This window comes from Astatotilapia calliptera, chromosome 16 (assembly GCF_900246225.1).
Source record: "Astatotilapia calliptera chromosome 16, fAstCal1.2, whole genome shotgun sequence".
Lineage (NCBI taxonomy): Eukaryota > Metazoa > Chordata > Actinopteri > Cichliformes > Cichlidae > Astatotilapia > Astatotilapia calliptera.
The window spans coordinates 9820426-9832278 of record NC_039317.1 but is presented as its reverse complement, the minus strand read 5'-3'; the positions used below and the strand labels follow the sequence as shown (position 1 = coordinate 9832278).

Below are 11853 nucleotides of genomic sequence, written 5' to 3'. Positions count from 1 at the left end.
GCTTTGCCATTCAACACAAAAAAATCCTAAACAGATACCTTGTTTAACCCTTTAACGTCCCGTTCTTTTTCTAGTAGCAAACAATAATCTCGAATTTCTTCTTCGGAGTCTCATGATGCAACATTAACAAGCTAAGAGTAGCATTTACTTCCATAGATGACTAAAAAGGTAAAAGACCAGTACACTGCTAAGCAGGTATTGCCGTCATAAAGTAAGGAACTGTTTTGCTGTTGGATATCCTAAAATGATTTATGCATTGTGGTTTACAAAGATGTGTATCATTTGATTGAGAACTGACAATGCCATTCAGAGTGGACCATTAGGATTTCACTCCACTGTATTCAAGCTGGTGAGTATCAAAGAGAGGAAAAATGTCTCTCGGGGCATTTATTGTGGTAAGAAGGTCCCACAGCCAGCATGCAGGTATTTGGTTTCATCGTGTATTTGTAACTTTCCTTTTTTGTAAAGCTCAAAGTCAGGACTGTAAAACCTCCTTAGTTATGCATTTACATGCACTTTTTCTTTTTCACTGACCTCTTTTCACTCTATATGTGTTTATATGTCACTTCACCTTTAATCATTTGTTATTATTATTTTTGTCTGTCTTTAACAGTGTGTGTTTTGTCCTTTCTCCGCCAGCCTCAACAGATTGTGACAGACTGTAATTTTACACCCAAGTGCTTTCTGTCTAACATCTGCACAGTCATGAAAGTATTGGAGAGCAACTTGTGGTTCAGTATCTCAGTCAAGGATACTTTGGCGCGCAGACCGGAGCAGCCAGGAATCAAACTACCAACCTTCCAATTAGTAGATGACCTTGTCTACCTCCTGAGCTACAGCCACCCCAAGTTTACAGCAGCTAGTATTCCCAGGTGGTCTCGCATCAAAGCCTTCTCAAAGCCAGCTTGGCTTCCGAGATCAGACGAGATTGTGCGTGTTCTGGTTGGTAGGTTTTAAGCCTACAATAATTATTATTATTACAAAGTAAAGACCCTAGAGTAATACAAAGAAAACCCCAACAATCTGATACTCTCCTATTAGCAAGCGCTTGGTGACAGGGGGAAGAAAAAACTCCCTTTTAACAGAAAGAAATCTCCTGCAGGTTTAGGGAGGGGCAGCCATCTGGGGTGGTGGCAGGTGACCCCAAGTTGATCTCTGATGTGTTAACTGGAGTGTCAATGTTATATAGAAAGCACTAGGGTGTATAAGAAGTGCTTCTGTGCATGTGGGTGAAGTAGGGATGTTGTTTAAAGCACTATGTAAAAACCTGTCCTTTTACCATTAATATAAAGCACCACTGTTGCAGTGATTTGGTGATATGTATATAAAATAGAACTGAAAGTGAAATCAAATATATTAGGCCTACTATTACAGCTTTATGCTTTAATAGTAGTCAAAATAATAAATGTTACTAGGCAAATATTCAAATCCTCAAAATGCTCTAGGTTTCTAAAACTTCTTGGCTGTCCTTGATGTGGCTCTAAAGAAATGTATAAGAATTATTCCTAAATTGCTGTGAAAACACAATTCCAATTTTACTTCAGTGCCCATTGACTGAAGCTGTGCAAAACGAACATCTGGAAACCCCCACACAGGACTGTATGCTGTTACATCAAACTCCCCTCTGTGGCATGTGCTATTGAGCAACTTTCCTGACAGGACTGCAGAGAAACAGAACAAGAAATCCTTTTTCTATGTTGAATGAGTGAATATAAAAGATAGAGGCACCATCACGCAAGCCCGTGACACCACCCACTGGTTCTTGACACAGCATTTTAGGGGGAAAAAAAGCAGGTTTTGCTACACTCAGAAAACTAACTAAAATATGATGGGTCCTGATCGCTTTGAAAAACTGGTGAATGGCCTCATCAGCAATTCATCATCAGTGCATCACAGGTATATGAGTTATTTTAACGTGCATCGAATGTAAAGTATACTTTTACCATTTCATAGCAACAGAAAGAAACAGAGCTGTGGTTTTACTCAGAATTTTCTGAAAATTAGTCCAGATAACCAGGAAGTGATTCATACGTCATCAACTACTTTGACCGTCAGTTACTAGTAAATATTACAGGCTCCAGTTGCCTAGGTAACCCATAAACGTTTTTACTACCCTGTCATCAGTCAACCAACCATATGCTTTACTTTAAATTGTCAGTTGTATCTCAACTGCGCACTTTTCGAAAAAACAGTTTACCTCGGGACTTGACCACTTTGTGTTGTGCTGCTCCATCACGTCTTTGACTTGCTGCGGACTTGGTCACCATGCAGCTGTGAATCATCTTCATTGTGGACTCTCCGCTTTAGTAAAGTATCTTCAGGGTAAAATAATTAAATAAATAAAACAAGTCTGTCTTATTTTTTATTGTTTGCAATTTGTGCATATATTTAATGGATACCTCCTGGGTACTGGTGTTTCTTTAATAAGGGTTACACTCACAAATGTTTTGGAAACCTTCAAAGTAGGTTTGTGCTACTGTTAAACATAGTATTATACTTAAATTAAGCACTATATTTAACTCTGAGTGCTGATTTCATTGAATCCATTGGCCACTTTTTGTTAAAAAAACAAAATAAAGTACTTGTGGCCAGTGCAGTAATACTGAAGCTCCACAATGTGAGCCCAATGTGTCCTAAAACAATGTCTAATGTCACAGTGGCTACATGTTTTTGCAGGCTGGGACACCTACCAGTCAAGTAGTCACAACCTTAACATTAAGCCTTGCCACAACACAAATGTTTAAGTTATATACGTATGTAGTTATCCCCCACTGTGCAGTTGTCTTATAGGAGGAAATTAGCGTTAAAGATCCAAACAGATTTTTTTTGTTCTTGAATTCAACATGCTGTAAAGTTGTGTATTTCTCTCACAAACACAACACACACAAACACAGAGTTCAGTGGAGACTGACTCAATTTTGAACCAGCCTTCAGCGGTCATTAGAGGAACTCTAGTTTTTGGCACTAAGTGTTGGAATTGATCCTGTACGTGAGAGTTGGGCTAAAATCTAAAAACACAGCACACAACTTTTCACGAAACTCTCATCTTTATAATTTAAAACTTTATAATTAGTTATTTAGTTCACTGTTCAATGAGAATACAAACACGTAGCTAATGCTGATGACACTCACAGAGAAATATACAGTATAATGGAGCATGACAGCCACATTAATAAAAATTAAAGCAACAATGTTAAAAGTGTTATCAGTTTGAATGACTCCTACATGTTTTCTAAGGCAGTGTAAGTCTTTCTCATAATGAATTCTTATATACAGTAATGTACAGTATTTTATTTATAAATGACTTTTAAAACTCAACAACTGTTTTGTTTAAATCATTAAATATACTGCTCAAAAAATAAAAGGAACACAAATCTGGTCTTTGTGGATTAAAAATTCATGTAAACAGTCCTTACTGACACACAAACTTGTTTAGAACAAAATGATATAACAAAGGTGACTGCAAACCAAAATAATCAACCCACATCAAAAATCAAAGGTAAGATGGTTCAAGTGCTCTCTGACTTTTTATTATGCAGTGTGTAAATATAACTTTACACGCTCCTCTGTTGTTAAACACATTTCCACAAAGTCTAACCCTTTACAAAACCTCTGAATTGACTTGCTTTATTTTTAAGAAGGTCTTTTTCTGACAGCACAAACGTCTGTTGTAGTGAACAGACAAACAGTACTAACTCCAGCATTTATCCTTATTTGTGCTGGATACTGTAAAAGTAGTCACTGGCTGCAGTTAATTATCTCACACCAGACTACTTGATACCTCCCACCTCTCCTGGGAGGCACCAGCAGTCAGCGTTTGGTATATAAAGCCAGAAGCAGCAGAGGGGCATAGGAGAGAACTACTGGAAACATCTGGAGAGAACAGCTGTGCACTGAGGGCTGCAGGATGCGTGTCTTGGCTCTTCTTTGGTTACTCGGGTTTGTGCTAAAGGAGGTGGAGGCATGGAGCTACAGTAACGGAATTTTTCATAATTCAATTTGGCTAGGTAAGACCGAAAGATTCCTTTTTTTCGTGCTGTGGTAGCTAGAAACATTGAAATGTTTTTTCAGAAACTGTTATCCAGTTCAGATAAGAATAACTGCATCCCCTTAGAGCTGCGAAGTCAGTTTTTGGTTATTCATAAAAACTAGTTCAACCTCCAGCTACCTGTGATTATTAGAAAGTTTTCTCCTGTGTTAATCCACAGCAGAGGTTATTTTCACATAAAGGCTTGTTGTCAGGAGGATTAATAGGCTATACAGTAGTCCAGCTGCTTCCCTTGTGCCAAACTGCACGTTTATGACCTGGCAGGAGTGCTGCAGGAGGCCAGTAAACAGGAGGAAATGACTTCATCTCTGGGCTTTCCAAAATGTCCAGATCACAAGAAAGTTCAATACTGTTTCTGCTAATCTGGGAATGTGATTGCTTTCCATTATTGTGACATTAATAATGTTACTGAGGAGTTTTGAGGAGTCTGCAATAATGCTAATCAAACAAACTGCTGTTTTAATATACATACATATATATATGTGTGTGTGTGTGTGTGTGTGTGTGTGTGTGTGTGTGTGTGTGTGTGTGTGTGTGTGTGTATACCTGAACATTTGTTTGGAAAGAAAATATAGATTAATGAATTAAAAAAATTTAAATACATTAAATAGATTCAATATAATAAATGATAGATAAATGAATGATGAATTTGTATGCCATTTATTGTCTGTATATCTTCATAAAATAAAATCATAAAATTCTATTCATTTAAATACTCATTTATTTCCTATGTTTCCAACTTTACTTAGTTTTGATTTAGGCAGTTTCAGTCCTTCATACAGAAGCAAGACTGAAGAAAAAGAATTCATACAATATTTGTTACTTGGTTACATGTTTATATGAACTTTTAAGTCAGTCATTGTTACAGAACATACTGATAAATATATGCACAAAACATTACATTCATTAAAAAGATCAAAATATCAACTGTTGGCTAATTTAGAATGTTTTCTGCCAAGTTTTGCAGTCAAGCATGCGTAAAAGCACAGGATCAGCAGAAGACTCCCTGTTGATAGGACGAAATTGTTGGTGGCCTTCCAATTTCCAATTTGAAAAAGAAAGAGAGAAAGAATCACACAGTCTTTTTCATTCTCTCTCACAATAAAAACATGGTGTCCAAATTGGCTGTAACCACTGGGTCCTTTTAAACATGCCTCAGGCACAAAATGACTATGCTATGTAGATGACCTAGTCTTTATCTCTGTATGCAGAGAATCCCAAGGCTTAGACTTCCTTTTCTGTTCTCTGTCTTTGACAGAACAAGCAGCTGGAGTTTACCACCGGGAATCACGCAAAGGAAGATACCAGTTGACGTATAAAGAGGCCAAGGCTGTCTGCAAGTATGAGGGAGGGACGCTGGCCACTTACGAACAACTGGAGGCAGCTCGTCAAATAGGTCTGCAGCAGTTCATCCGCAAACACAACACACACACGGAGTTCCTTCCAGAGAAAGAAAGTGTGTGTGGACTGTAATTCATCAGAAGTGATTCACTCAAAACACATGCAGGTGCTTCCTTAATGTGTAGTCCATCAAACATCCTGATGTAACATCTTAACCGCCTGGAATGCTTTTAACTTGTAGGAAAAGTGGTGCATGTGCTGACATGGTAAAGGTCAAAAGGAAGAAGTGAGTGAAACAATTCTTTCCATGAGTGTTTCTATGGGTGCCTGTTGCCTTAATCCCATCTCCCATCTCGCCTAATTTTAAACACTCCCTGTATATTGTAAAAGTCTGTTAGCAACTTCTTTGGTGGGTAGTGTCACTGTTCCCACAGCACAGAAATGGACTCTGCCTCTGGCCTTACAATCAGCCTTACTGTCAGCTATTACAGCTGAGTTTCTCCACAGGAGTCTACCCAGGAGGCCATGTTTTATCTGGCCTGCTCTGGGGGGGCTGCTGATTGTGACTCTAACTTAAATTCCTCTGTGTGCGCACACATAGGAAAAACAGCCAAATCTTGGTCCCCAACAGGTTTTGACCAGCTGTTCTCTGGTTCTTAGCAGAGTTAAAAGACTTCTCATACTTTGTAGCATACAGTAGTTTCTTTGTGTCAGTTGGGGAAAAAAACATATTTCTTCTCATGTTCAGGCTTTCATGTCTGCGCTGCTGGATGGTTTGACAAAGGACGCGTTGGCTACCCAATCGTTAAATCCGGATCCAACTGTGGTTTTGGGAAGGTTGGCATAATTGACTACGGATACAGGCTGAACAAAAGTGAGAAATGGGATGTTTACTGCTACAACCCAAACTGTGAGTATGACGTTCCCTTTCTGTTGTGCACTGTTTAATATTTTAACATCATTCATTAATCAAATGACTATGTATAATTAGAAAGGGTGGCTCTCAGTCCCGCATAGAATTATCACCAGGTTATGAAGCAGCAGCAGAGCTGCCAAAAAGATACAAATGTGCCAAAAACAATTCCTCTGGAGATCACTTGAGGTTGGCTCCAGAAGTGAGACAGACTCCTGTTAAAATAGAAAAAGTTTACAGTAGAAATAAACATTTTTACAGCCTTTAACCAAAACCAGTTTTATCATCAATAGCTAATTTTAACCTTCATAACAACTGCACAGTTTATAATTTTACTTAAACTCATCCATTTGGATACTGGTAAAACTTGCACCATGTTCCAGTAACCTCAAAACATGGAACAGGGTTTGTATCACTACAGCACAATACTTGGTGCTTAAAAACACAGCTGCACATTCATGGATAGAGTCTGGTCAGTGCTCTGCATATTGTTTATTTAGTGAGTCAGTACAGATTAAAACCTTTACAGCTTTACCACTGTTTATCTTTAATGCTGTCATCTTGAGGTGCCTCAGATTTAGCACAGTTTTGTGTCAACCATGGAGGACCATAAAGGCAACTAGTGCAGATGAGACCATAGTGGGACCATTTTTTGTCTTGACTCACAACCATAATTTCAGTCATGGTCAGAAAATGAATAAACCTGGTGGATGCCAGTGGAGCTGATGAATAACAGATAACTAAAACACATTCTGGCTTATGAGCTCTAACAGCTCAATGTTGACCCTGAATAATGCTGCATCATTTTCTATTGAAAGTTTAGTTTCTCTCCAGTTTAATGTCTCATTGTACTCTGAAATAAAAGGATAGTACAAATAAGCAATCGGAAAAACCCAAAAAACCAAATAAATTTGCACACTAAAACTTTTGACTCATCAAAGTAGCCACCTTTGGCAGATGTAACAGCTGAACACACCCGTGGCATTCTTTCTACAATAGACATCAAATATTCTTCATAAAGTTTTTCCGGTATCTCTAACAGAAGTTCCCATAAATGTGGCACTTGTAGGTTGCTTTGCTTTCACCCTTCTGTCCAGTTAATCCCAAACCAGCTCGATGAGGTTTAAGTCTGGAGACTGCGGTGACTGTTTGTTTAAGCATGTTTTCAAGCTTACCCTCTTGTTCTTTTTTCCTGAGGTAGTTCTGGCTTGGACTTATGTTTTGGGTCATTATCTTGCTGTAGGATGAACCCCTGACCAACTAAACGCATATCAGAGAGCATGCCAATGCAGAATGCTGTAGTAGCCGTTTTGGTTGAGTCTTTCTCTCAATCTGTAAGTTCACCGACCCTCAATCCAGCAAAACAGTCCCAGACCATCACAGTTCCTCCTCCATGTTCGACAGTTGACGCCGCACACTGTGGAACCATCCTTTCGCCTACTTCACGGGGTACAGAGATCCTGCATGATGAAATGAAGATTTCAAATTTTGATCCATCAGTCCATAATACCTTCTTCCAGTCTGCAGTAGTCCAATGATGGTGTTTCATGGCCCGGGCAAGCCTCTTTGCCTTACGTCTTAGTAATGGCTTTCTTGCTGCAACTCGTCCTGTCAAACCTGCAGCTCAAAGTCTTCTCTTCACAGCTGAAACTGAGACTTGCTTACTACGACCACTATTAAGCTGTGCTTGAAGCTGTTGTCCTGTGAGCCCGCCAATCATGTAAGCTGTTAACTCTCAGAAACTTGTCCTCTGATTCAGTGGTGTCTTTGGGTCTGTCAGACCTCTTCCTGTCACAGTTTGTTTCTGAGTGCCTTTTGATGGTGAAGGAAACTGTACTCACTGACACCTTGACTTTCTTTGAAATTTCTCTATAGAAAAGACCTTTTTAAGTGTCATGATGGCCTGCCTCTTTTCCATTGTTAATTGCCTTTTTTCTTGCCATTTTTGTAGCAACACACTACTTTCTGCAGTGGAGTACTGTTCAACTGATACAAGGGTTTGGTACCATAGTGTGTTCTAACACTGCTTTTATGCAGGCAAAGGGGTTGTAACTAACCCAGAAACGTAGGAAAACTGTAGGAATTAGCTGCTTTCAAGGCTTGATCAACCTCCATATTTGAGGAAATGTTCAGTTGCTCCATAATATATCTCACCTACTTACAGGTGTCACGATCAAGGGATAATTAGCGTCATTCATTTCACCTCTTGGTGGTCATGATGCCTGTGTATGTGTGTGTATATACACACACATCAAAATTTGTATCCTTGGTGAAATTTTGTTCAAGTCACCACTAAATACGTAATGAAGAATTGGAATTGAGACAACCTTAGAAAGAAGCAACACTTAAGTGGCACTTTAGTAGAAAACAAACTGTTGCAGGACTGTCTCTTGCTCTCTTACTCCTAGCTAAGAACATGTTGTCTTATATAATGTATATGACAATACACACACTAATATGCAGAATAATAACATACTGATGGAATTTAATGTTTCTTTTAGAAAATATTAATTTCATTTAAACCAGTTTATGAAACTGGTTATAGTTCTCTCATCCCAAAATTTGGCAGTTTAGATCACCAGGTCAGCCAGCTGTGGAATCCCTCTCACCATGTCTGGATCAGACATTTTGGCTAAACTGTACCCTTTGATAGATGTTAGCTTACTGTTGCAAATCTGAACAAAAAACGAAAGATTCTGTAAGACATTAATTTTGTGTCGCTCAAAGCAGTGATTGTCACCGTCTCAACATGTGTGTTTGATTTTTGTCTTGCTCAACAACAGGATTCCTTTTCTCTGTTTTGAATTTATTCAGAGCTCACATGAAAGGGACATCCCAAACTTAAATGTTTCATATGCTGAGGCACAGTCCCAGCAACAGACTAAAAGAATAAATTGTTGACACTACATTCTTCCTCCCCATTGGGTTATATTACCCAGTTACCTTTTTGTAAAGTCAAATCCGTTTTTTTAAAGTAGGTAAAATCATATATTGCATGAGTATATTCTAGAATAGTCATGTGCTGCTTTTTACAGGTGTAAAATAAAGTATAGAAGGGAAATATGCAGCGAACATTGATTTTAATTTCAAAAGCCACCATATATCAATGTACTGCAAGAGCTCCTACCAGCCTTCTTCAGTGCTGGTGTACCCTACGATAACAGATGCTTGCCTTGCTATTAAAGTGATACAGAATTGCTATATTGAGGTTATGTTCTGTAGTGCCCAGCACAAGAATACCACCAAAGAACAGTTTTTACCAGTGGAACATTCAGCTGAGCTCGGTGAGCTGTGAAAGATGTTGACTTAAAGTATTAAACTAACTGTAACCATGTTTGAGTAAATTCTCAAAAAAGTAATGAGTATAATAAAGTATTACACATCGCTTCTTACCTACACAACAGTTGTAGACTACTCCACTATTTTCCTTCTACTGAAAATTAACTGAAATCATTTGATTGTAGCCAAAGTGCAGAAAGAAAAAGGCTGATTTGTTTGAATTTTATTTCAGTCCACCCAGGGTTAAGATAACTGAAGAACCATTGTGATGCGAGTAAGGACATTTGTGACTGTAATGTAATTACTGAATTAAGTACATGTACACATACATGTACTAAATACTGCATGCTGAAAAATATAATGTGATTAATGTTATGCATTACTTTAGAAAGCAAAGTGTAACTTTGTAACTAGCAAACATGGAGTGTTTAATAGTTTAGTCCCAGTTATAGTCAGCTAGCACTCTAAAGGTTCATGCAAAAAAAAAAAGAAAAAAGACAGTAATCTATTATGGTGAAGGTTGGGGGTGTTTATAGCTGCTGGTTCTCAGACTGATTAAACAGAAATAAAAAATTTAGAGTAATAGCTGAATTTTATTTCCTTTATATAAATATATTCTCATATTATATTTTCTGAAAACCTTGATCCACTCATGTCACTTCTTATAGCCAAGGAGTGTGGCGGGGTCCTGACAGAGCAGCAGAAGATCATCCAGTCTCCTGGGTTCCCTGAGGAGTATGAAGATGAACAGATCTGCTACTGGCACATCCGAGTCCGCCTGGGCCAGAAGATCCGCCTCCACTTCATGGAGTTTGATGTAGAGGATGATACAGAGTGTCTGGCAGATTACTTGGAGGTTTACGACAGCTACGATGACGTATCGGGCTTTGCTGGGAGGTGAGAAAAACTAGCTGGGTAGTTATTTAGCACAGAAGATGTCCGAATTTAGGAAAAATGTCAGTTAAATGTTTTAAGAACCCAAGGTAACATTTTCACAGCCTCAAATGCCAAATCTTTTAATTACAAGAAAAACAATGCAAGAAAGTGTCTGACTTTATAAAATCTATTTCCAGGTTCTGTGGTGATTATTTGCCAGATGATATAATCAGCACAGGTGAGAGCCCTCACATTTTCACATCAAAAGAACACAAAGAAACATTTGGATTTAAAGCAATACAAAACATTTGTTTGTGATGTTTTCCAGGGAACGTGATGACACTGAAGTTCCTCTCTGATGCTTCGGTTACAGCTGGGGGCTTCCAGTTACAGTATATTGCTTTTAATGCATCTCTCCCACATAAATAAAGCCCCTCCTTTGACTGATGGTTTAATACACTGATATAATCCTGTTGCTGTATTTATGATGTTACCTTATGTACTTGATTAAAAATTCTCTGTAGCTGATTAAAGGAATAATTATTTGAGAAAAATAAGGATACATTCTTTTTTTTTGTCAGAGCTGGTGAAAGACAGGAGAAGATAATAACATAAAGACAAGAAGGAGGAATTGAAAAAGTAAAGGGACAAAAAGAGAGAGAGAGAAAGACAAAAGTCGTTGATAGACCAAACAGATCTGTGTCAAACACACAATAAACAAACAGCACCTAAAAGACAAAACTGAGACAGGTACACAACCAAACAGAATTTAGCTGTTGCAGTGAGGAGGTGATTGAGACCGCAAGGTGAGGAAAAACAGACCCAGGACCCATGTCAACAGCCCCCACTGTCCCGACTGACGAGCCCAAATTGGGGGCCCAGCAGGACATGGGAACAGTAACCCACTCAATCAACAATGCTAAAATATTACATTTGCAGCATTCTTCATCTGTTCTAACCACTAATGGGTTCTGTGTTCATTCCAAGTTTAGTTTCAGGCATAAAATTTTATTCAAAAAACAAAAACAACACTGGCTGTTACATAGGGTGACTGTAACTCAGGTGGTAGAGCAGAAGGTTGCTGGTTTAAAACCTTGGCTACTCCAGACTGCATGCTTGGGCGAGACCCAATAAGCACAGATAAAGTGCTTTGAGTGCTCAGGAAGAATAAAAAAGCTCTATATAAGAACTACCTTAAAGTATAATGTTTTGTGCTGTCTGTTTTGTTTTTTTGTTTTTTGTTTTTGTCTGTATACTTAAATACAGCAACCCACCCCGGATAAGCAGAAGAAGATGGATGCATGGATAGTTAAATAAATATCTACCATATTAGCAAAACATTTTTATTATTAGCTGTCAATGTATTTTTTAGAACCATTCCTTAAAAAAAAAAGAA

At 38.3% G+C, this 11853-nt stretch overlaps 1 protein-coding gene across 1 annotated transcript; it reads left to right on the top strand.

Moving 5' to 3' along the window:
- The first annotated feature begins 3830 nt into the window (after positions 1-3830).
- On the top strand, positions 3831-10975 carry tnfaip6 (tumor necrosis factor, alpha-induced protein 6). Its single transcript, XM_026144942.1, has 6 exons — positions 3831-4007; positions 5307-5444; positions 6138-6299; positions 10250-10478; positions 10655-10695; positions 10786-10975. Exons 1-6 carry the CDS (start codon positions 3908-3910, stop codon positions 10884-10886), a joined length of 771 nt encoding a protein of 256 aa, XP_026000727.1. The 5' UTR covers positions 3831-3907; the 3' UTR covers positions 10887-10975.
- The last annotated feature ends 878 nt before the right edge of the window (positions 10976-11853 follow it).

Coding starts and splice junctions, on each gene's coding strand:
- tnfaip6 (XM_026144942.1), top strand. CDS start 3,908: ATGCGTGTCTTGGCTCTTCTTTGGTTACTCGGGTTTGTGCTAAAGGAG. Junction 5,445..6,137: donor GGAGGCAGCTCGTCAAATAG/GTCTGCAGCAGT, acceptor TCTCATGTTCAG/GCTTTCATGTCTGCGCTGCT. Junction 6,300..10,249: donor TTACTGCTACAACCCAAACT/GTGAGTATGACG, acceptor CACTTCTTATAG/CCAAGGAGTGTGGCGGGGTC.